The following is a 22,463-nucleotide window of genomic DNA, read 5'->3' as shown; positions in this document are numbered from 1 at the left end:
TGTATTAAAGGTCATGTCCTTTTATCTGTACACCTTTGTGTAACCTTGCCCGGGGGCGAGGCAACAGGTTAGCTATCACTAACATAGGGGATGCTAGGTGGTAGGCAAATAACTGACCCAAACACCAAATCAGATTGAGTGATATGTATCGCTGTCATCTCGCTACTCACTGCACATTAGGGCTGGACTTTTATAGACCCTGAGATGACCTTACAGAAAGCATTGAATTACCCAGCTGTGGGTGTCTACTCAGTACATGATTTAACTAAGATTTGTGTTTCCAAAACATTGGAAACACTGCATTTAAAGACAGTGTAAAAGGTACATGCAAGAACATTTAACTGCTACTTAATCTGCTATTTATACTGTAGGGGTATGCAAAATATGAAAAACCTACAACCTCTACTTTTATAAGTAAACATCATTTAATAGCTGTGAAACCACACTAACTTATTTAATGTTACTGTAAATCCTCAATAACTATAAATATTATTCCACCTGCAAGCTAGCAACCATGATGACAAAGTACAACTTAATACGAACATAGTCATATGCGATATCCCTACCTAATATGAATCACTAACGATGAATTTCTTCTCCCAAGTCTTGAAACCTAACACATCAGTGTGGCCAAAAAGTCCGGAAGACAAATTCTGACTACAGCCTTACTACATTTTCACCTGATAATGACACTTTGCTCACCTCATATTGAAATGTAATATTATATATTGAATATTGAAACCCTATTGCTTAAATTCATAGCATGGTTTGTGGAGTGACCTGATGATAATAACCATAAATGTAAACTGAACAAATGCATGTACATTTGTGCTTTAAAATTCAGTCATTTAAGAGATTATTTTGGTGTAACAAAAAGTTATTTTTGTAACACTGCCATAAGCTCTACTTGTGGATTTTATCTTATCTTTCTCATACAGTGTATATATTGCATGCCTGTGCTAAGCTGTGTCTGTCCTTTTGATTCAAAGAGATAAACTTTAACAAATTCAGTTTTCAAATTATACAGTTTTACCTGTAGGTTGTTCTGTTAGTGGTATTTCTGTTCAAAATGATGGTATGAGGTGTTTTTGTGGCAATAGAACTGATGGGATTTGGTATGTAACACATTTTTAGCTGGTTATAATTTATTTTGAGTTGTGTGATGTCTTGCTTGTCTGTTGCAGGTGGACACAGGAAGCTCCAAGGAAAATGGCAGCAGCACGGAGGCAGCGCTGGACGAAATGGAGATGCACGCTCCCGATCCAGTACGCATGCGAGCGGCCATGGACCATCTGCAGAGTAAAATTCAGAAAGTCAAGAGCCACATAAAGACTGAGCAGGCTAACAAAGAATGTGAGTGATACATGTTCCATGTTGTTCTGAGTTAAATCTGGCTGTTGTGAGTATTGAATTTTAATTTGTATTTAGCTGTTGTTTTTTCAAGAGGTACATTTTGTTTGTTTGTGATTTATTCATCCACCTCAGTTTAATTAATATCAGAAAACAACTAAATGCGTTTGCATCAAAATTATTAATTTAAGGCTTTTTACACTCTTCTGAAAGTGCATTTTTACAGGCCAAACTTTAGGTGAAATACAGTAATCCATATGATTGCTATTAATTTAATTTTAATTTTAAGTTCAGTTAAATATAAAAATGTGAGTTTCATGCTTATCAAATTGACGTAATAAATTGTAATTAATTTTAAGCTCAGCCTGGTTTCCTTCCATCATAATCCTGGCCAACAACGTATAAGTGAGACATTCTTGAGTGCGGCGTAAAACAGCTACTAATTAAGGACACCATCTTGATATAACCACAGTGATGTTGAAATTATGTACTAAAGATGTTGACTTTGTCTGTCTGTTTTCAGCAAATGTCAACGAATATCTCCGCCTGGCAGCAAATGCGGACAAACAACAACTGCAGCGAATCAAGAACGTTTTCGAGAAGAAAAACCAAAAGTCCGCTCAGACGATTAATCAGATGCAAAAGAAGCTGGAGACGTATCATAAGAGACTTAAAGATGTAGAGATTCATGGACTCCCGAGTCATAAACATCCCAAAGAGAGGCTGCAGGCAATGAGCCAGGGTTTGAAGTAAGTGCTAGAGTTCTCCCTTTTTTGGGACACTCCTGCATTCCATTAACCAATCATTGTGCATGGTGATGGGAGGGGGCTATAGGTTGCTTAAAATCTATGCTTCAATTTTTTAGGCGAAGGGAACATGTTCTTCAGGGTGTCTAGCCGCCGCTTTTCTATGCTAACTTTGTTGTGAACTAGGTTTAGATCTGATGAAGAAGGTGCTGTCTGCCTGTCTGTCTGTCTGTGTACAGCGTTGGTTCAGTGGAATTCTTTGCTGTCGTATTTCTGAATAGGTGAATTCCGCTCTCCACTTTTCAGTTCATTGAAACAGCTACATGTACATGTATTCTGATTGACACTCAAGTTTATCTTTTCCAACCTAAGAAGGCTGCATCCTTAGGTCAGCTGGGAAAAGGCATTATCTTACAATCATGACGACCAACCCTCGGCAACTGTTAGTGCTGTTTTAACGTGTATACTTGCTATAGGAAATAGACCTGGAGAAACAACCGTGTTCACTTGTATGTATACAGTCGCCGCAGATAGGGGAAGTAAAACATCATTAATGTACCAGGATAGGACAGTTTCCAGTTCAAACTCTGTTGCCGTCAAAGGTAAAACGGTCCAGCTATATCATGTGACTTATGAAAAATGTTAGGCAAGCTTTTGATCACACGAATATACGGATCAGCTGTCTCATTGTTGTCCAGAGGTACAAATAATGCATCTTTCCTTTTAGGAACTTCTCAAGTTCACAGACCTTCAACTTCACAATTTTCATTTCAAAAGTTCATTTACTCTAAATTACTTTTTGTGAAACTTCCATGTCCATGTTAGAGTAAATATGATCCTGAATAGTAGCCTAACATTTTTGAGAGGTGACATGATAGAGTCCTTGTCCCTTTAGCAATAAAAGAGTTTGAACTCCAAAACTCTCCTATCGATCATTTTAATCATTTTTTGATTAAAGTTCAGGTATGTTGTATCAGCCGAGACAGCAGTTGTGTGAACATCATATACATCTACCTGTAACCTTTCTTTGGTTGATTATAGTCATGTTGATTATTGAGGATGAGTCTCAAACAAGATTTCCCCACCTTAAATATTCTCAAACCTTGGTGGCTATATGTTTGTCGGTGCTTATAGGGCCGTATTGGTGGTTTTACATGTTACAGAAGCATACAAGAATCTGTCCATGTCATTTACAGTGTGATTCAGGATGAAGTGTGTAATGTACATACTTGATGAAGATGATTTTCGGTGGTGATTTTATTTCTAATGTTTTAACGTATGTGCTACACTGACATTTTTGCACTCTTATTCACCGATCTCAGGATTTTGATTTCTTTAAACCTCACCAGCAATATTGCCAAAGTGGTAGAAAGCAATAGTCATTCACACATTCATTCATTTATATTTTATTTGTTTGACTGATGTTCGACCCTGGAGCCACTCACCAATGTCGTCACCAATGAAGTCCAGCTCATGCTGGCTTCCTCTCTGGCTGTACGTGGAAAGGTGGGTCAGCAACCTACAGATGGTCGTGGGTTTCCCCCGAGTTCTGCCCGGTTTCCTCCCACCAAAGTGCTGGCCCCGTTGTTTAAGTGAAATATTCTTGAGTATGGCATAAAACACCAAGTAATGAATTGATTGATGTCCAATGCCAGATCAAGGATTTTGCACTTACACATGTGACACCAGTCGTGTCTATGAGTGAGGGGAAACAGTAAATATGAGTGTAATCTAATTCCTCAACCTTTTCGTATATAAAATCCAACTTTTAGGGACACTTTTAACTTGCCTTTGGAGACAAATCCATATTGGTTGGCTTGGCCAATTTCAGGTCATCACAAAGGCATAATTTTAACAGTCTACACAGAATAGTTCCATGGTTGTATGCAATACATACATGAATGGCAAAGACTGTGTACAAGTGGCTGTGTGCATGTGTTCTCTGTCAACGCATGTCGTGTTCAACCTGGTACCAACTAAGTTACTTTATAGCTGCTGAAAAATAGGTACGTTAAGGAAGAGAACAGTGCCCAAGCCCCTTATCAGTACTGTTAAAAGGGAAAGTCAACATGGACTGTGTGGACCCTGTGTGGACCCATGTCACTTCATAGGGATAACCCATGTAAATAAATTGAGCAGCCAGTCCTCCAAAACTTTGTGAATCATTTAGTTTAAAAGTAATTTTTGAATTGAGTAATAAAATAACCTAGACAAAGTAATTTGCAGAAAATATGGTTTATTAAAATAAGTTTTGTGAAAGTGTAGAGAGCTCAACCCTTGTTTTCATGTAGGGTATTCAAAAGGGTAAGGAGCAGGCTGCGGACAGCCATCTGCTGCTGCCCCTCTGGTGACTTGTTCGGGATACTCTGACCATTTGTATTAGTGGTACCTGTGACATTATTACTTGAAATTCAGTTGCCCGTTTTTGAGCTCTGACCTCCTTCTCTAATAGTAAATAAGAACCCTATGACATAGTAACTTTGTTTTCCAGCAGTGAGAATTATTAGGGGTGCAGTAGGGTTTACACGTATACAGAATTCATTTGGGTTGGATGCTTATGTTATGCCATGCTTGACCCTAGTGCCGCCTTACAGGATTACAAAATGTGCCCTCTCCCCACTGAAACATCCATCTGTCGCAAGGACAACCCAAGATCTCTTGGCTCGCCTTTGTTTGGTGATTAGCATTGCCTGATCAGTAGCAGACAGTTAACGAATCTAAATTTTTTGTACCTGTAGTCTTTTGCCCGGGCTGTTATTTTGACAGGGGTTTTGCCAAGTTCTCATACTTTAGGACATAGGTACCGTGACAAATCAGTTTGAGGTTTCAGCTCATATTTTAAGTTGGAATGCACAAAACTGAAATGCTGCACATACTTGTTATCTTCTCCTTCGTGATGTCGTTTTTGCTGCTCTTGTTGGGTGATCCCACTTGTACTTTATTTTATGCTCTTTTCCACACTCCTGCTATAATTTGGGAAGGAAAAAAAAAATGAAAATCCCACTGGGTAAGTGTCAGGGAAAATGACCACTGGCAATGTTCCCCAAGCAGCAAAGCTTCATCCTCATAAAATCTACCAACTCTGCCAGTCTGACTATTGGACAACCCCTCCAGAGGGCCTCCATGTTTTCTGTTAAGACCAGTCTTTCTGATTGAGTAAAGATCATTTTGAAGCCCAAGGTATTCAGTTATCACTTCCGATTGTCTCGTGCTATGGCTTGTTTGGGTGTCCCCTGTCTGGTGCCACCACAGTGCTAAAATGACACCATTGGATAACCTATCATTATTGCAGCACCAATATACATATGACTTGTACTGTGTTCTACTTACATGTAACACAGAATCTCTGTAGTTTGAAAATGTAACTACCATAAATGACCTCAAATTTCGCCCACAAAAGTGCATTTTTAGAGGCAAATGTCACAAATTATTATCCTTGGTGCTGATACTTACAGTTTTCTAGTAGAATATGATCTGATATTCCAAGCAAACCTCAGGACAGTTTTCTGTTTAAAAATCAATACAACTCTCAGAATCGGGAAGAATGGGCAAGTTAGTCATGGATGAAATTTATGGTCGTTTAGGGTAGATGTAGACGAATAGATTGATCAGTGACATTATTTCTCTCTACTTTGAAGCGTGAAAAGGCATATTTTATCCTGTTCTAGTTATCATTTTCTTCTTTCAGATTCTAACTTTTTTTTTGTTTTATTTCTGTTTTTATTTTTTCTCAAGTGATATAACATGTAGTTAGACTACCTCTCTTTCCTATATGTATATCATTTTCACTATGGCCTCTGTTTTGGGACATTTTGATGCTTTCAGAGATGTGGGTGCTAATATAGTGGATGGAATAACAGGTTTCTCTGGGTGAGTTGTCACCCCTGATTAGCACTCTTCTGTGTTGTGGTACCTGAGTGACGACTCTGTGGTGTTCTGTAAATAGGTCTGTCAGTTTCACTAGGTTTAAATAGCAGTACATGTAGCTTATCACTCGTGGCTGATGTCTTAAGCTTTCTAGGATTACGGCATTTCTATTGTTTGCTACCAAATAGGAAATATTGCTAGATATTAATTATAAAAGGCTTGAAAAACAATTTAGTGATGTATACTGCAAATGCGTTAATACATTTTGCAAGAGATTGTAAATCAGCAAGAATAAAACTTAACATTTGCTTGTGAGTTAGATATTGTGTCTGCCTCTTTATTGAACGTTTTCGCAAAGATCAGTAGTCTTGCTTGCAATTCTGACTTCGCCCAGATTGTCAAAAACTTATTGGCACTGAGCCTTTATTTATTTTATTTACTTTTTTTTTTCTTTACTTGTTTTTTAAATTTTCACTGAAGTACGGTTTCTGTGTATAGAGCTTGGCTTTTTTTTTTTTTAATTCTGTAAAACGTGATCAATTACTGGCCAACTAATCTAGCTTGTTCGATAAGTCTTCCAAAATATTTCTGAATAGAAAGTCTTCCAGCTTTTGTTTTTTTAACATGCCAGTGTGTGCAGCATGAATAAAAATCATTGTTTCAGTAGTGAAACTGGCCACTGTACACAAATATAGAATATGCTTCCCTAAGCAAAAAAAAAAAAAAAAAGGAAATATTGTTCCTTGTTTTAATTTTTGTTTACATATACTTCCATTTTCTTCTTGGCCTTGAAAGTCAAAAAAGGTACATGTGCTAAAAGAAAGAAACCAATCAGCAGTTTATTCCAAACTGATAATCTTCCTTGTTATGAGAGATGCATTTGCTTAACTCAGCAGTGTCACTTTACAAAGGGGAAATCTTGTTAAGCTCCAACTGTGGAATCAGAATTCTAACATCTCTGTGACAGAAATGATTGTAAAGAATTATGGTACACTTTTCTCTAAGGAATCCTAAATAAGTCTTAAAAGTAAACACAATAAATGAAATAAGAAAACAAAGGAACTGTCAGTCTTGATCATGTTGCATGCAAGGCATGTAATTAAATGGCTTCAGTCATTAGTTATCAGTCTTGTGTGCTTGAAAATTCATCAGTTCCATGATTGGAACTCCAGCTAGACCAGCTAAAGAACTACCCTACTCGTATTTGTATGTACAGTAGTGTTGCACGGTGTATTTTGTATGAACTGAACAAGATGAGTTATTGTATGATATTTTTGTATGTTGCCAGCGGGGTTGTGGATAACATCAAGGGTGCTAAAGAGTAAGTAAACCACACCTTTATGTTATCATCATCATCATCTACTGGTGATGTTGTTGTTGTGTAGGATGGGGCTAGTCGAGAGCCTTTTTGATATATACGTATACATATAATCTCATTTTTGTAGAATGTGAGAACATCTTCAAGACTTAGCACTTATCTCACCATTTATATGTGATAAGGGTTTAGTCAGTAGCTCTGAAGACATAAACCTTTCATCCTAAGACTCTGTCCACCTCTGTTGAAAGTGTTCGGGCAGCAGCCATGGGTGAGTTTCTGGTTGGAACTCTTCTATTGTTGAAGGTAAAAAAGGTCATACTTTACCATGTCACAAATGGTATGGTACACAAAATTTTTGTTTACATTGACTGTAATATAAGCATCTGACAAAAGTTTATTAGAGCAGTCAGTCGATGGAGAAAATTAAAGAGCTGGATATTTGTATAAGAAATTCCTGCGGTGAAAAGGTTGTCTTTTGTGCCTCAAAACTGAGACAGGCAATCGGTAAATTAATGTCCGGAAAAGTTGCCTGACATGTTTTTTACAAATCAGTTGACAACAGTAGGACTATTTTTATCTTGTACAAGAAAAGAGCTCACTCAAAACCCTCCTATTGGAAACAATACCAATCTGGATGTTTGTCCAAGGGAAGATAACTCCCTAAACTCCCTTGAATTATATACCACAGAGTACCATCTTCCCTTAGATAACATCCAGATGGCGGTAGGTGTGTTATGGTCATGGGCCATAACTTAGTATTGTTTCCCATTGATCCCATATCATTGAGACTAGGTTTTGAATCCAGTTCCAGCTTTAGGTTTCAGGTTAGCTGGCGAAGAATGGCACATGGCTTTATACAGTGAGCAGTCGGGTTCTCTCCACCCATAAATCTGTCTCCGAGAAAGTGTAAGAGTAAAATATTAACATGCTCAACGCATTAAACCAAAATCAAACTAAATATTATTTTAATAACTTTAATGTAGATCCTATTGTTTGTGACATATCCACCTTGTAAATACTTCACATGCATGTTTATGTATGGCTGTATGTACAATGTACCTTGTAGTCTGTACTTTAATATGTGTGTGTAATAGATTTGATATTAGCCTTAAAACTTACACTAAAGCACTGGCTTAATGTACATCAGTTGTCAAGATTTTTTCTCTCTATTTATAAATAAGATCATTCCAGTTTCATTGTGTAACACAGATCTGTTGGCTGTGACTCCCTGCGGACTTGTGTAATAGTACATGGTGGATTCAGTACACGTCATGGTTAGCATGTAAATATAGACACTAGGTGCTGTTTGATCATACAGCAGATGCAGATACAGCATAATGGGGTCCCAAATGATTTTCTCTCACAACAGGTGTCACTGCGGCGAAATAGAATTTCAAGGGTTTTTTTTTCTGTGTGATGTTAAGCTCATTGTGGCGCTGCATGCACTGTTGAAGCTACAACGGAAACTAAAACTTCTCGGAAATGGCCCAATACCTCCCACATACCTTGATTCTCTATCTCTGAAAGCTACATATAACCCTTTTACTGACTAAGCTAAACACTGAAGAGCTCCTGCTGTTAGACTTTCCCCATATAATACATGATTGTATGGACATACAGTGCCTTGTAGTCTGTACTTTAATATGTGGATAAAATGTAGTCATCATTGGCCCACAACCAGCGATGACTTGAAATACAGTTGCCCAATCATTGACATGTACATCTGTAAAGATTTGCGCTATTGATTATTCATACATGCTTGCTCATTTGTCCATATTTCACACAGTACGTGGCATTAACAATCCTTAAGCACAGGGAATTCCCGAGTGGTTTTTCAAAGGTTAAAGCATGACCTGTGCTCCATAGTCCTCCATCCTTGTGCACAACTGTTTGGTGTTATATAGCGTGGTCCTTGGATAGGACTTTGTACATGGAGGTGTCAGTGGCTGGAGGCAGATTCCACAAGGCCATTTCTGGCTTCAGTCAAATTTTGAAACCTTTTGACCACGCTTCGTTTTTGGAACTGGAAGTTGACGTTTTGACAACATTTATGTCCATATGTTAACATATTGAAGAAGTTGTCAGAATTTCAATTTACAGGGACCAAAATTAATCTGTAAAATCATACTTTAAATCGACTTGGGAATGGTTTTGTGGATTCTGTCTGAGATTCTTATTGGTGATGTCAGGTTAGATCTGTGCAGCTGCAACATCTGCTTGCAGGAAGGTTTTGAATCCCAGGTAAGGTCATTCCGGTGTTCAAGTCACTGAAGATGGGGCAGGCACACCTAGTGTTGACTTTGTGTTGTGGCTAAAGAAAAATATGCTACCAACTGTCTGTTTATTTGAGATTTTTATGGTCATTCCGCACAACATGTTTTACTTACTACCATGTACCTGTACTGGTACCTGTCTGTATATGGTGTTTTTCTCATGAATATTTTCATTGCAGATTCATTACTGTATATCCCTAGACTTGTGTGTTTTATTGTTCATAGAATTTTAGGGGTAAAACTTACGTACATTAAACCCATGTACCTGGAAATTTTTGCCATTAAATTTCTAAGAAACATCGTTTGATGAAGGCAGTGGGACTCCAAATGTTTTGATTTCATGCTACCCACAGATGCTTCCTCCATTTCCCCATGGCAGTTTATGCCTAATGAATCAAATCATGTGGAAGTTGAGGTGTAGCTTTAGAAACTGATGAATTGGAACAGCACTGTGAATTGTGAACAATCTCAAAAATGATTTCATATTTGAGTTATTCGGGGGCCTCCGTGGCTCAGTCAGTTAGAACACTAGCGCAGCGTAATGACCCAGGAATCTCTCACCAATGCGGTCGCTGTGAGTTCAAGCCCAGCTCATGCTGGCTTCCTCTCCGGTCATATGTGGGAAGGTCTGTCAGCAACCTGTGGATGGTCGTGGGTTTCCCCCGGGCTCTGTCTGGTTTCCTCCCACCATAATGCTGGCCGCCGTCGTATAAGTGAAATATTCTTGAGTACGGCGTAAAACACCAATCAAATAAATAAATCAAATAAATTTGAGTTATTCTAGTCATAATGTACCTTAATAAATGAATGGGGTCTCTGCTGTCAGATGCCCTGAAAAGTGTGTTTGTTTGAAAATTGTCTACTACAGATTAGTAAGGTAGATGACATTAATGAGTCCTTTTTCTAATATTTCATTTGCAGGCTTTTCCTTTCAGGTGCCTGAGTAAGGTCTTGTGTGTACGTGTATATTAAGGGAAAAAAACCTATCTAGAAGACTCTATTGCTGAAGTCATGTACACATTTACTGTACAGGCACATGTGTAATGATTGAGTACTAGTGGCTAGAGGATGGCCATTATTGGCCAAAGAGCAATTGTTCCATGAACTTTCTGGCAGCTGTTTCTCAAAGGGGTTGTAACGTTACACCGGCCTAATCACCATGACCGCTCAGGCTGACTTGGCATTAGCGACCAGTGTAAGGTTACAGCCCCTTTGAGAAACAGCCCCCCCCCCCCCCACTCCAGGTGATGATATTGGCCAAGAACAATGGCTACATTTGTAGTAATTTGTCTAATAGCCGGATCCCCAAGAGCCGTTGAATCCCACAGCTATACTATCCATCCTAGACAATGGGATCCTCACGTCTGTATGGCCTTTGAACAGTAAAAAGTGCATGTTTGAATTCAACTCTTGCTGTTTTAGCTACTGCTTTAAATCAGGAGATTTGTCAGATACCTTGAGGTGGGCGGTGGTTTCCTCGAGGCATTCTGGCTTCCTCCATCCATAAACATTACTGCCATCACACAATGGAAGAATCCATCACATCCAGTGCCCCTCCCCCCACCCCAACCCTTCTGATGACAACTTTTCATTCCATTCCATGTGGAAGCAGTTGTGAGATCATGAAGTCCTAGAAAGATTGAACATTTGTAATCATTGTGTTGGGACATTTCGTTGACCTATTTACGGCAGTACTGCTTATGATTGGTCAGTTGTGTGTTCTTGGTTGACAAATCGGATAGGTCTATTGAAACATTCTTGAATAGGTCGTTAAACAACAGTCAAATCATTAAATCCTAACGGATGTATCCTTATACTGCATGTAGGTGTAACGACTGAAAATGTGTTAACAAAAGAGGTTAAACATCTTACAGTAGAATGCATGTATAAGAATAAGTGCACTAATCAGTAAGTTTCCCGTGAATTCTTGGAGCAGTCGGAGTGCTTATGTCATCATTTTTCTCTCCACAGTACCATTGTTTCGAAGCCGCGTGAACTGGCTCATCGAATCATCAAGATCAAGTCTGGCAGTGCTGATAACATCAGCCAGTTGAGTGAGTAGTTATTTTTTCTCACAGTAAAAAACTTCTAATTACCGTATGTTTCTCACCCCAACACCCCACTGTGTTAGTGTGAGTGAGTGCTTGGGGTTTAATGTCGTACTCAACACTTTTTCAGTCATATGACGATGAAGGAATCTTTAGTGTGTATGTAATGTGCCTCCTTGTTGCGGGACAGTGTTAAACCACTCTTTGATATAGTGCTGCTTCACTGAAACCAGAGTGTCTCAGTAGATCGAGGATTGACCCTGAATCTACCTCTCCCAAAGCAGATGCTCTACCAACTGTGCTATCCGAGCTGGTCAACTCTGTTAGAGAAGAAATTGTTTGTGCTTTCTGGCATCTTAAAGTAACAATGTCCATTTGATATCTCCAGAGTTTGTTTTGGAGCTTTATGACATTGGCCCTGTAAGAACTGATCAGTTTTTGGAGTGTGTCTGCTAGGTTGTCCATTTGCCATTATTTTGATTCTATATCAGACCTCTTCCCTGTTTGTACTTTGTCTCCAGATATTTTATCCTAGGCCAAGTTTAAGTAAATTTGGTTGTTGACTGATTACATGGGCTTTAAGAATTTGACAGCTTTTCCGATTAGCAGATTATAACCTTGTAGAAGACCACGACCTTGTAGCAGGTTATAACCTTGAAGAAGACTGTGACCTTGTTGCAGGTTAAAACCTTGTTGGAGACTGTGACCTTGTAGCAGGTTATGACCTTGTAGGAGACTGTGACCTTGTAGCAGGTTTTAACCTTGTAGGAGACTGTGACCTTGTAGGACTGTGACCTTGTAGCAGGTTATAACCTTGATGGAGACTGTGACCTTGTAGAAAGTTATAACCTTGTAGGAGACTGTGACCTTGTAGCAGGTTATAACCTTGTAGGAGACTGTGACCTTGTAGAAAGCTATAACCTTGCAGGAGACTATAACCTTGTGGCAGGTCATAACCTTGTAGGAGACTGTGACCATGCAGAAGATCATGACCTTGTACAGGTAGCAGACGAAAACCTTGTAGAAAACTAGGACCTTGTAGGAACCTGACCTTGTAGCAGATAGTGACACATTAATGCTTCATATCTGACCTTGTAGAAGACAGTTAAGACCTTATAGCACAGTATAGCCTTCTAGCTTATTAGTGCCATGTAGCTCAGTATTGTCTTATGCCACATTATTACCCTGTAGCACATTATTGTCATGTACCACTTTATTGCCTTGTACCACTTTATTGCCTTATACCACATTATTACCTTGTACCACATTATTGCCTTGTAGCACACTATTACTGACCTTGTTGTACACTATTACCCTTCAGAAGCCTTGTGTTTCTGATATCTCCAAGACTGCTGGGCCAAATTTTCTACTATATCACAATATACATCTAGCAGACACTCATGTAGTACTAGTTACTGAAACTGTATTGATTGATTGTACAACACGCAATATGGTGACCTCATTATAAATACTGACTGTAAACCATCAATGCTTATCCTTAACCACTCAGACTATGTTAGACAATGGGGCTTGTGTCCGTGTACAGGCATAACAGCTGCATATTGTATGGACTAGATCGAATGTCGGGATGTGACCTGTACTATTGAACGTAAGACAAATCCGACTTCTGCAGGTGACACAGTTTCACACTGTAAAGATCTTGCGCTGTATCAAATATATACATGTACATCAGAAGTCCTGGAAGGTGCAGCTTGTACATGTATGTTGGAGTGTTTCAAAGAAAGGCAATGTTCCTGTCAAGAAAAGAAAAGATTTAAGATGTCTGAGCATATCAGGTATTATTGAATTTAGGTTAAATTAGGTCAGTTTTCAGCTGCTGCAGACCTGTGAGCAGGTGTGTGAGTTGTTTGGTCAGTCAGTCAGTCAGTCAGATTTGTTATGTCCAATTTTTTGAGGAATCTGAGTGACATGGACGATTTTTGCCGGATGTCACAGCTATTTTAATTTGCCTTTGTTTTTGTAACCATATTTTAATAACCATAGACACACTTTAACGTTTACATGTGTGTACATACACATATGGAGTCTTTTCCCTGAAGTAGGAATCTGGTAGTTAAATACATTTTTCACTTCATCAAAGTGTTCTTATGAAATGCATGTACATTTTTTCTTTTACTTCAGAAATGGAAGAAAATCATGGTGGTGCTGAAGAAGAAGGTGGCCGGCAAGGGGGAGGAACTCTGCCAGCAAGGTGAGCAGAAGTTTTGCCAGCCTGACTTCTCTGCTCTTCTTTTGCCTGTTAACTGTTTCCATTCAGCCCGATCAGTCTGTGTAGTTCTGTTAGTTACGTGCCTGCGTTCAAACCTTACAGAGTTCTTAGCCCACGTACTTGTGTATAGTCCTGTTCAAAACTGCCCCGTTTATATCGTGGTGATGGGAAGTTCACTTGGCATAATGGGGAATGCTGCATTATGGTCTTAACCTTGTTCATCACTCCGCGTACATGTATCGGCATGTTGAGAGGGAAGAGAAAGAAATCCAGTCCCTAGTTAGTCGCTGACTTTTTCCTAAATTTTGTATTTTGACACCTTTTTTTTTTTTTTTCAAAGAATTAATGATGCTTTATTCTTGTACAACTGAATTCTCAGGGTCCTGTTTCGATAAAACTTCAGAAATAAATTCACAAAGTTTGTACTTAGGCTAATTGTTTAACCTTTTCAGCCACCTCTGCAATCCATATTTTGAAACATTCTGAAAAATCTATGGGGTTTAGAGGAAGCTTGCATCTTTGATGACACAAACAGGTCATTTTTAGCATTATTTTCAAAATAATTATATGCATAAATTCCACTAAAAAAAAGTGTTTCAGGGGTTGAAAAGGCTGAAGATTTACAGTATACATGTAAATGGAAGTATTTATGAATGGTGACACATGAAGCAAAAGTACTTACAGAACCAGGATTATGTGTATTTTCCTTTCTAGTAATTGTTGCAATAACCTAAAGTGACTTTAGGAAAGAAATCATAGCTTAAGTCAGATTGGTGGACTTTCTACCTTTACACTAGTGTTGCATGTACACCCCTAGAAGCTTCAGAAGCTTGGGGAACAAAGCTCTCCAATCTGTTTGCGCACATTTAAAGGAGAAGAAAACTTTAAAAAATGACACTATAGGCCGAAAGGAGCACATCTTTTTCTATCTGGTGGTGCCTGCTGCATAATTTTGCGATTTTTCCTTGGCATACATGTAAAGCCTGACAACAGCAAAGCTGGCATAAATCGCTTAGTCTATCACATCCTCCATCTTTAACACCCTGTAATTTATGCCGAGGGTGTGTTGCCTCTCAGCCAATGAGAGTTGTTAAAACTGCCTGCTTTTTCGTGTAAACTCGGAACCTACATCCAACATTCCAGTTTCCCGATCGTCAAGTGGAAAACGAGATGTACTGTTCGCTACCTTCTGGGAAGAAGAGTTCTACCGGAAATGTACGAACTGCACTTCGTCGGTTTTCGACAGCAATTCTCCTCCTAACACAGAAGACTTCAGGACTAGTTCTTAGGCAAAATGGAGTCGCCCACTGCTTGTTTTGGCGCTGACTTTATTTATAATTTATCAACTTGAGGAACATACTACAGTTTTTTTTACGGCATGTGGAAATACATACTATTTTCAGTGGTATTTGATGGATATTTACATTTTCTTCTCCTTTAAACACATGAAATTTGCGTTATAATTTATGATCCATTCACATTAATTAACTGGTTATTGTTAACGAATGGACTTCATCCAACACTCCTTGCATACATGTTTTCATGAGTGAATTTTTGTGTAGAATTGACCAGTTGCTTTGTGTGCTATGGACAGAGACTTGCTGGTAGATCTTTTTCAGCTACCTGCAGATGTTTCATGAATGTTAACCAGGTTATGACCATGATTTCAGTTTGCCCACAGATCGACCCCTCATCAGGTCTCTGTAATATAATATATGTGTCAACTTTAGTTCAGTGGGCAGAATCATTATTCTGCAGCTATGTATATAGACCTACATATCTGCTACAACATTTTAGACAGCATTTGAGTATTGTCACCAAGCTTTTCTTACCCGTCTCTGTCAACATTAGGTGTAGTTCATGTTTTGTCAACAGACTTTTATTGCAGTAACCACGACAACATGTTTGTCAACAATTACATGTACATGTAGTTGGTCCAGTTTTGTCAACAGGCTTTTATTGTAGTCACCTCGACAATACTTTTGTCAGCGTTTACGTTATCCCAACTTTGTCAACAGACCTTTTCTGCCTATCTCCGTTATAAAAGCGTTCTCATTGATAAGGTTTTGTAAAAAGATTTTATCTAGGGGTTTAGGATTCTGACGGGTATGTTTTCCTTTCATTTAGAAATACTTTGGAGAAGTAAGTATGCATTGATGACATGCAAGTAAACGATGTGGCTTTATCCAGTTACTTATTATTTGCTGATTTTATCTCTTCAGTCCATTTTTGTACCATTATTAACTGACCATCAGCCCTGCTTGTTAGCAACTTATAAACAAGGCAGCTGAAGATAAAGATCAAATATATTTTAACATATGTGTATTGCTTTTATACTGAATCATCAGAATGATCTTGCTTTGTTAAATATTGTTGCATGTCAGTTTATTCGTAAACGTGTACGTCTAAGAGATAATCAACCACATGTCTTAAGTTTTCATCTGTACTATAGTTTAACATGAACAGCTTGCATTTCTTTAAAAATGAACTGGCTCTTTTAAGTGTATGAAAGAAACCCTTTTGAACACTCCTGCCAAATATACTTGTCACGAAACCCTATCACAAACCCATGTCACCTACCTTAATAGCTGTCACACACCCTACTTACTGACCTGTTTTTTTTTTTTTTTTTTTCTGAAACGGTCAGTAAACCCTCAGCATAGAATTTTTTTAGAATGGCCTAACATGTATGACTATGTTGCCTGGCTTAAGCATTTATATTACCTTGTATTGTGTTACTAGATAGTAATTAACAAATGATTAGGTAGTGTTCGTGTCCCACTATGACATTACCATGGCAACAGACTGCATTATAAATAATTGCACAATTCATGGAGTGGAGTTATTAGCTGAGAAAGTTCCCAATTCTTGCACTTGGGGGCATATTTGGGGTGTAAATCAGTGTTCTATGTGCATGTATAACCAGTGTCAGTACCTTGATCCAGCACATCTATGTAGTTGCATGTAACATAGAGTATATTCAAGATGAGAGATATTTGTTGGTAATTTGTGTGTTTTGTGACCGGCCGTGTACATGTTGAATGTCAAAATTGTTTGTGTCTGTGATGGTAAGTTTTGTTATTTTGTTTGTGAATTGATTTCTTTGATCGGGTTTTAAGCTACACTTTGGAACATTTGCCCATATCATCAAGCGTTTCCCATGTTTTTTTTTTTTTTGTTTTTAGTGTTTAATCTATATTTTATGGGAGCATTTTTCGGCCTAGACTGAAAAAAATTAATTTTGTCTTTTTTTGGTAATCAGTAAATTAAGGTGCGTAAATTAAATTCAAAGTTGTCCCTGAATATGCGAAAATAAGGCGTTATGAAATAAGGCGTTATGAAATAAGGCGTTATGAAATAAGGCGTAATACCGTAGTACACAACAGCAGTTGTGTGTAAGAGTGGAGACAACTCCTACCCTGTCGTCAGGTACCCGACAACTACTGCAGCAGAAATATTTTTGTTGAAGTTAAGTTTTCTTTGGACTCCTTATATATATGCTGTAATTCTTCAATCATATTCACGGATTTGTAAGCTGTTTATTCAAGGATATTCTGAGGGTACTACTCAGTGTATATTGACAAAATGATACTCTTTGCGAAGCCCTGAAATTGGCCAATCACATCAACGTAGTTTTATCTCCAAAATCAAATACAAAAAGTGTATAAAGTCACAGTAAAAGTTTGTATGCGAAAAAGTTGAGGAATTAGGATACGCCATAACTGTATTGCCTTCTCTTAATTCTGGGCTGGAGTTGAAGAAAAAGCTAGATATACACAAGTATAATTCAAGTCATAACACTACTTCACTCTTCATTACCACTGGACTGTTTCTTTTTGCTCCACTAAATGTAAATATGTATTCTTTATGGTTTCATTTTGTAAATGTATGCATAGAAATTGAAGTTGGCTGCCAAATTAAAGTTTGAGTCATTCTGGTATCCAGTTGTGTAGAGTAATCTTACTGACGCTGCACAGACAGACATATTCATAGCGGTGTTGACGGGAAGATTTTCTTTCCATCTGTTCGAGACGCCACTTTTTGTTCTAACCCCGACCCCTCTCTCTCTATTCTCAGTCATCTCCATAATCTATAATACATGGTAATTTTCATACATTTACACACAGGGCTCGAGCTTAAGTAACTCATGGATTATTTGGATTAACACTACAGTGATACATGTATTAAATGACTACAATTTCATACATGACTAACTCGTTCATTTTTCTGTTTTGTCAGGGTTCTATTGGTCTTAGAAAGGTGTTTTAAAATTTGTTAGGAAGATGGACTAACACTGGGAAAAATTCATTTTTGAGGGCAAAATGTTGGGTTGTTTCCTGTCTTCCATATTTCTGGTGTATTTTCACCTGTTTGCATGTTTTTGCAAGATCAGCAAAAAGAAAATTCTCTGTTAAAACCATCATACTTCAGAAAAGGAAAAAAAAAAATCGAATTTTCTTCCGGTCACTGTTAAAAGGCAATATCAAGCATAAAATTGAAAGTAATCTGTTTTTTTTGTTATTTATTTTTTTTTTTTTTTTTAATTTTACAAAATAAAAAACTGTTCTGTTCTGAACTGTTCTGCTTACAGTTTCAAGTACAGTTCTGATGATGACAACTCCAGCATGACATCTGGGTCTGGGTTCGGAGCCCACAGCAGCCCGCACTCCACTTCCCAGAATGCCTCTCAGCAGTTTGCTGCCATGTCCCAGAGCCTGGAGACTGTCATTCACCCGATCCACCAGGAGCTGCAGGAGCAGAGGGAATCCAACAGGAAGCTGCAGGACAGCATGAACAGGATGCTGGAGGAGTTTGATGCCTACAAGGTAAGTGCTCTACATGCGTGCGTGCAGGTTCCATTTCGACGGCCATTTGTAAACTGTTTTTGAAACCAATACTGTATTTCACCTAACATTTGGTGTGCGAAAATGCATTTTCAGAACCACATAAAAGGCCTTGAAATTATTCTTTTCATGTCAAATCTTAGGTTTATCTGTCTTTCTCTCTCTTCTTTCTATCATCATTTTGATGTAGTATCCCAAAAGTAAATCAAGGAATAGTTTGTTAACTTGGGTAAAATCTTGCCATTGATGAGAGGAGGGCATTTTGGCTGTCGTGTTCATGTGGCTGTGTTTGAATTGTCCAGGCTGTGAGTGAAAACTGTCCGATGCTGGACAGTTTGGACAAAAAATGTATTGATTTGTCCACTCTCAGTGTTTATAGGTCCTCGGTGACGAGTGGTTGACAAGCAGTTTGTGCATGTGTCCCTCATAGATATGATGCAGTGTGTTTGTCAGTAACTTACCACAAGCACTCTGAGAGCCTTCATTTCTCTCCCCCTATTGTAAAGTGAAAGTTCTTGAGCATGGTGCAGAATAACCGTAAATTAAATAGATCAATCAAAAGCCATTGGGGATTGGGCGTCCTTTGTGGCTATATTTTAGTGATGGGTGACATGTGGATGACATCTTGTATTATGACATAACACCAGGCATATGCAGGAGGGATGAAATTTTTTCTTGTGTGTTCTTTATGGCCCTCAGAGATGTGATATTGGTTCAGTTAAACTCAGTAAATTGGTTTTGATTTATTTATTTATTTGATTGGTGTTTTATGCCGTACTCAAGAATATTTCACGTATACGAAGACAGCCATCATTATGATGGGAGGAAATCAGGTAGAGCTCAAGGATAGCCCACAATTGATGTTGATGATACTCCACTAGTTACAGAGACTTGGAAACTCAAGCAGATCTCAAAACTACTTTCAGACAAACTCCAGGACAGAGATGAGCCAGTTGAAGTCTTTACTAGACGATGAAAGGTATCGGCTGTCCACGCTTGAGGAGCAAATCAATGACATGACGGAACTGCATCAGAACGAAATGACAAACCTGCGACAGGTAAGTGCTCACTGTACAGGCTGAGACAGTTGTAGCAAATATCAATCTTGATCTATAGCTCACCTGTTTAAAGTACAGACGTGGATAATGTCATAACCTGAGTGTCGGCGTTCAATGACGGTCAAAGCAATGTGAAGGTAAATGTTAGGACTTATATTTCAAAAAGCACGGCATCATGTGTTATGCCTACATTTTGCATATGTAAACCATAGTCAGGCGAGAGGGATGTTACCTTGTTGATGCCCTACCCTAACCCCGTAACCTTTTTGCATATGAAAGAGCAACCTTCAGTGCTACTTATTCATAATTTTTATTTGATTTTGGAAATAAAACTTCATTGGTTGGACTGGCCAGTTTCAGAGCTTCACAGAAAGTATAATTTTATCAGTTTACTCACGATAATGCCTTCAGAATATGCTTGAATAAACAAGTTGCTAACATGCAAACAGGGTGAAGAATTACAATACACTCCTGATTTTGTGCCTCTTTTTTTTTTTTCTTTTGGAATCCTATGCTTTGAGCTGAAGTGTTGCGTTCATGTGTCTCTTACAGGCGAGCTCTGTGGTGGCCTTGTCACCAGATTAGTCAGAAGGTATATCAGATACATGCTGATATATTATATTGGCAGGTAATACTTATTAACATACGTGTTTCCTTACAGGATATATCAAGTATGGAGGAGAAGATAGAATACCAGCTGGACGAGCGGACACGTGACTTACACGACGCCTTGGAGAATTGCCAAACCAGGGTGAGTAGCTTGAAACTCAGACAAGTCTACATATTGGAGCTTCTACCCTATGTCTCATACGCCCTAAGAATACCTTCGTTGTGATATGACTGAAAGATTGTTGAGCACGACGTTAAACCCCAAGCACTCACTCACTCTATCCTATGTCTCACAGGACCTCAGGAGTTCAGTCGGATGCCAATGTTCAGTCGGATGCCAATGTGAAGAATGTTGATTTGAAGTCATAAACGTTTTCCTGTATAATCCAAGATTCTTGTGGTGGACTAAGCATTTCAGAGGCGTGGAACTTTTGCAGTGTTTTATTGTGACTGTCTTAAACGTGATGACAACACACCATTTTGAGTGCATAATCATAAATTGAAATTAACACTACATTTCTTACATGTACCTCAGTCTGCTTAAACCATGTGGCTAGGTCAGCTTGTATCTTAGTATTGACATGAACGATAAGACTAAAACCCTGACTGTATTTCGAGGGTTTCGTGTGACCATTTAGCAGTTATCACACTGTTGCTGTTCTAATTTCCACTCTCTATTGTATGAGTCTTTTTTTATCATATTATTTATGTAAAAATGAATTGTCAGGATTTCCTTCACTGATAAATTGATATCTCACTGGCTCAGTCAGAGACATGACACCACACAAGACACCATGTGCGACATCACACCATATACGACGTCACACCATATACGTGTACACAAGTCTGTGAAATCCCAGGCTAAACACATTGCTTAAACTGGTTCAAGTGCACAAAATCATGATGGCGTCAAAATTTAAATAATAAATAGAATATTGCACAGTGAAGGTTGAATATCATAAATATTTTTCAAGTGAGAGGTGGAAATGATAACTTGTTGGATGCTTCATGTCTTGTGTGTTATCATTTTCCCCTCTCACTTGTATTTAGGATATTCAACCTTCACAATGCAATACCCTCTTTATATTCTAAAAATATGGGAATGTGTTTTCTCTTTAGGAAACTGTCACACAAGCTGCTGTTTTTATTGTTGCAATGTGTCAATAAGATTCTTCTGGCTGTCTCTTAAAGGCATTCTTTCATCTTACAACTAGGGGAATACCCCATTTCCTCATTTTTTTTGTGTATGAAAGAGCAAGTTTCATTGTGATTTATTCACCTTTTTTGGTTTGATTTTGGAGACAAATCTACATTTTTCGGCCAAGGGCTTCACAAAAAGTTTCATTTTATCAGTCTGCACATAATTAATAATACCCTGAAAATCTGCTTGAATCAACCTGCGAAAAAGTTGAAGAGTTATACCTTTTTTTTTTTTTTTTTTCCATTATGCCAGTGCACTTCAGGTAAAAAAGATTTAATTGTGTCAGCCGATTTGTTGTTTATATGTTTTTAACTGGGTCAGACGTAGCCTTCCTAACCCGTCGTGCTCTGCCTGTCGCCCCTCAGTGTTATTGATTGCTCTCGCCGTCCTGTTTATTCGTTACATTATTATAAATAATTTTTTCATTTATTATGCTAATTGCTACTTTGTGATTCAATGACAACAGATAACCAAAATGGAACTTCAGCAACAACAACAACAAATCATCTCAATGGAAATGGTGGACAATGTAACATTTCGAACATTGCTGACAAAACTGATCAATGTGGCATTGGCTCTGATTGCTGTAGTGCTGGTCTTCGTTTCAACATCTGCGAACCTTTTGGCTCCCTTTCTAACAACCAGGTAAATATATTCTCTTTTGTCATTCATGTGTTTTAAAACACATTTTTTGAAGCTATGTAGTTTGTGCCGATCAAAATATTAAGTTGTAGCTCAGGGTAATTACTTCCTTAAATCAAATTTATGGTACATATTTCAAAATATTGTTAATCCATCTGCTGCCATCATGTTTGATTGAAAAATCCAAGTTTTAAAAACTTTCTGTTCTCTGCTCTCCAATCTTTGGTAATTCAACATTTCAGGCACGTTATGTGGTATCTGAGTTGTCATTTGATAT

At 38.2% G+C, this 22,463-nt stretch overlaps 1 protein-coding gene across 3 annotated transcripts in view; it reads left to right on the top strand.

Moving 5' to 3' along the window:
• The window catches only part of LOC135463587 (transmembrane and coiled-coil domains protein 1-like), an 83,085-nt gene that overhangs the window by 58,192 nt on the left and 2,430 nt on the right, over window positions 1-22,463 (top strand). For 2 of the 3 annotated variants that reach the window (XM_064740903.1, XM_064740901.1), the window contains 9 exons: window positions 1,185-1,353; window positions 1,874-2,099; window positions 7,252-7,284; window positions 11,526-11,608; window positions 13,745-13,814; window positions 18,424-18,658; window positions 19,603-19,734; window positions 20,396-20,485; window positions 22,011-22,189. In XM_064740903.1, coding sequence (XP_064596973.1) covers window positions 1,185-1,353; window positions 1,874-2,099; window positions 7,252-7,284; window positions 11,526-11,608; window positions 13,745-13,814; window positions 18,424-18,658; window positions 19,603-19,734; window positions 20,396-20,485; window positions 22,011-22,189 — 1,217 coding nt within the window. The remainder of the gene's footprint in view (window positions 1-1,184; window positions 1,354-1,873; window positions 2,100-7,251; window positions 7,285-11,525; window positions 11,609-13,744; window positions 13,815-18,423; window positions 18,659-19,602; window positions 19,735-20,395; window positions 20,486-22,010; window positions 22,190-22,463) is intronic. The other variant, XM_064740902.1, reaches the window with a different exon arrangement.

The sequence above is a fragment of the Liolophura sinensis genome, chromosome 3, assembly GCF_032854445.1.
Source record: "Liolophura sinensis isolate JHLJ2023 chromosome 3, CUHK_Ljap_v2, whole genome shotgun sequence".
Lineage (NCBI taxonomy): Eukaryota > Metazoa > Mollusca > Polyplacophora > Chitonida > Chitonidae > Liolophura > Liolophura sinensis.
Note: the sequence above shows the minus strand (reverse complement) of the source record. Positions and strands in the feature narration are given on the sequence as shown.